The 2,278-nt window shown below is 34.6% G+C and overlaps 1 protein-coding gene across 1 annotated transcript in view; it reads left to right on the forward strand.

Moving 5' to 3' along the window:
- Window positions 1–2,278, forward strand: part of LOC106470574 (zinc finger protein 420-like) — an 80,680-nt gene that overhangs the window by 35,479 nt on the left and 42,923 nt on the right. The window contains exon 5 of the mRNA XM_022399177.1: window positions 1,102–1,179. Coding sequence (XP_022254885.1) covers window positions 1,102–1,179 — 78 coding nt within the window. The remainder of the gene's footprint in view (window positions 1–1,101; window positions 1,180–2,278) is intronic.

Raw genomic sequence — 2,278 nt, forward strand, 5'->3', positions numbered from 1 at the left:
CCCCCCCCCCCCCCCAAATAATGACTTCCTTTTAAATATGACTTTTTTTTTTCTGTGTACGGAACTATTTTACATTGATCTGACCTCCCATGAACGACTTCCTAACAGATGCGATATACAACTGTGATTTTTGAGCAGAAGGTCGAATAACAACCTCTCTATAATGACCTTTCTTCATATCAATGATGTAATTTACAGAGACACATAAATACAGTATATACAGTATGGAACAAAGAGGTCACATGACCGGAGATTATTTCACAGCTTTGTCTATGTATCTAGGTACCCAGGGGTGTTCAAATCAAACTCCTTGTTACATACACGTAAGTATTTTGGTTTAAAAACTTTCAGATTTTGAAAGGTAACCAGGCACTGTCAGAAGCTGTTGGTTGTCTTTGAAATTGTGAAATTAAGGTTTATTCTTTTAGTGAATGTAGTAGATTTTGAGATAGTGGCCTAGATGTTAAGTAACTTGATTAGGATTTACTAGTGGGGGTGTGAAGATTATTAATTCATGGTTTGTTGAGCAACAGACCCGACTAATCTGTGTGGTAGGCAAGGTATCTGGGAAAGCTGGGAATGTCTCAAGCTGAGAACAAGAAATTGCTGTGAAGAAAAAGAAGGCTTGAAGTATTGATATAGAAATGTCGGAGCCTTTGGGTGGCCCTCTGCAAATCTGGAGTGGGAGGCCTCAACTAAACATTAACAATCAAAAATAATTGGTCATTAAAATGATATATTGGTTCTCAAGCAATTCTCTGTTTAGATAACACCTAAAAGTCTATCATCAATATTATATTTTCAAAGTAAATTTTCATAAGCAATTTTCTATGAAACAGCAATACACACACACACACATATATATATATATTGTTTGAAGTTAGCAATTCAAAATGCAGATTATTTACATTAATTTAAACCAATTGATATCAAAATATAATTACCTAAAATAATTTTTTCTAATCCTTTTTTGTTGAAAAAGAGTCTATAACTGTACTGTAATTAAGTTTTTATCCAAGCTGGTGTTCAATAGACTATGGCCAAATTACATAATCGTTTTTGTGACCTAGTGGTATGCAAGTATATTTTTATAAGCTTTAGCTTTAAGAAAGAGCACTCTACAGAAGCAACTGTGATGGGCATGGTGAAAAGTATATGTAATGCTACGGATACATTTGGGTAGGTGTCAGTCAATCCACGTTCTGTAATATAACTTAAAGCTTTCAGTGCAGAACTTCGTGCAGAAACTGAATGATGCAAGATTTTAATTTCATCACAATTCAACTGGATCAATGTCATTGCATGTGGGATCTGAAAGTAAAATATGAAGTTTCATGCAGTTTTTTAAAAGGTCTTCATCACTTGTTGATACTGTCTTAGAAATATCAAAGATAAATTTAAAAGGCATCAATGTATCTTTTAGCTGTTTCAATCGTTCTCTGAGAGCAGTAATATATGGGTCAATTAGATGCAGAAAAAAATCTACCCTGAACTTTTCCTTGTGGTTCACGATGGGTTCCTCTGGTGCCTCATAAAAATTGCACTTTTGTGTGTCTCTAAACATCACGACCCTCATTGAACGTAGGTTCTGATATTGTTTCTGGCATCAGATTTTTTGCTGTCTTTATGGCATCTTCAAAGCCTACATTGCGATAACTCGACAGTTCTGCAGTGTACCCATGAATTTAGTCAAGCGCAGCATCAAGTTGCATATCCTTGGATTGTAGAATTTTGCTGACACAGTTTATTTTACTTAGGATGTCATATCATAGAATGAGACATACAAAAAACTGAAATTTTCCTAATTCTTTAGTAAAGGCTTGTGCCTCAGCATAACATTTTGATTCTTCACCTTTAGATTCTTCAGATACCTTCTTGAGAGCAGATGTGATGTCTTGTAGTTGGTAGTATATGTTCACTTTGAATTCACATCTTGTTTCTGACAAACCCTTTACTGAAATGTTGCTTTAAGATGTCCCACCTACGAGTTGAAGCCAAAAACAATGTGTAAATTTTTGTATGAATCCAAAAAATGAAATGGATACAAGAGATGACTGAGTGGCATCTGAATTGCCTAGATTAAGACTATGTGTATTGCATGGGACATAAAATGCTTTTAGATTTATTTTTAGTATACACATTTGCAATCATGAATATTTTCCTTTCATATTACTCCCATTGTCTTACCCTTAACCTCTGCAATCACATAATGACAGCCCAAAGTTATTTAATATTTGCAGCAATGGAGGCTATGAGAATCATGATGCGGACATTGATA

Source organism: Limulus polyphemus, unplaced genomic scaffold (genome assembly GCF_000517525.1).
Source record: "Limulus polyphemus unplaced genomic scaffold, Limulus_polyphemus-2.1.2 Scaffold4092, whole genome shotgun sequence".
Taxonomy (NCBI): domain Eukaryota; kingdom Metazoa; phylum Arthropoda; class Merostomata; order Xiphosura; family Limulidae; genus Limulus; species Limulus polyphemus.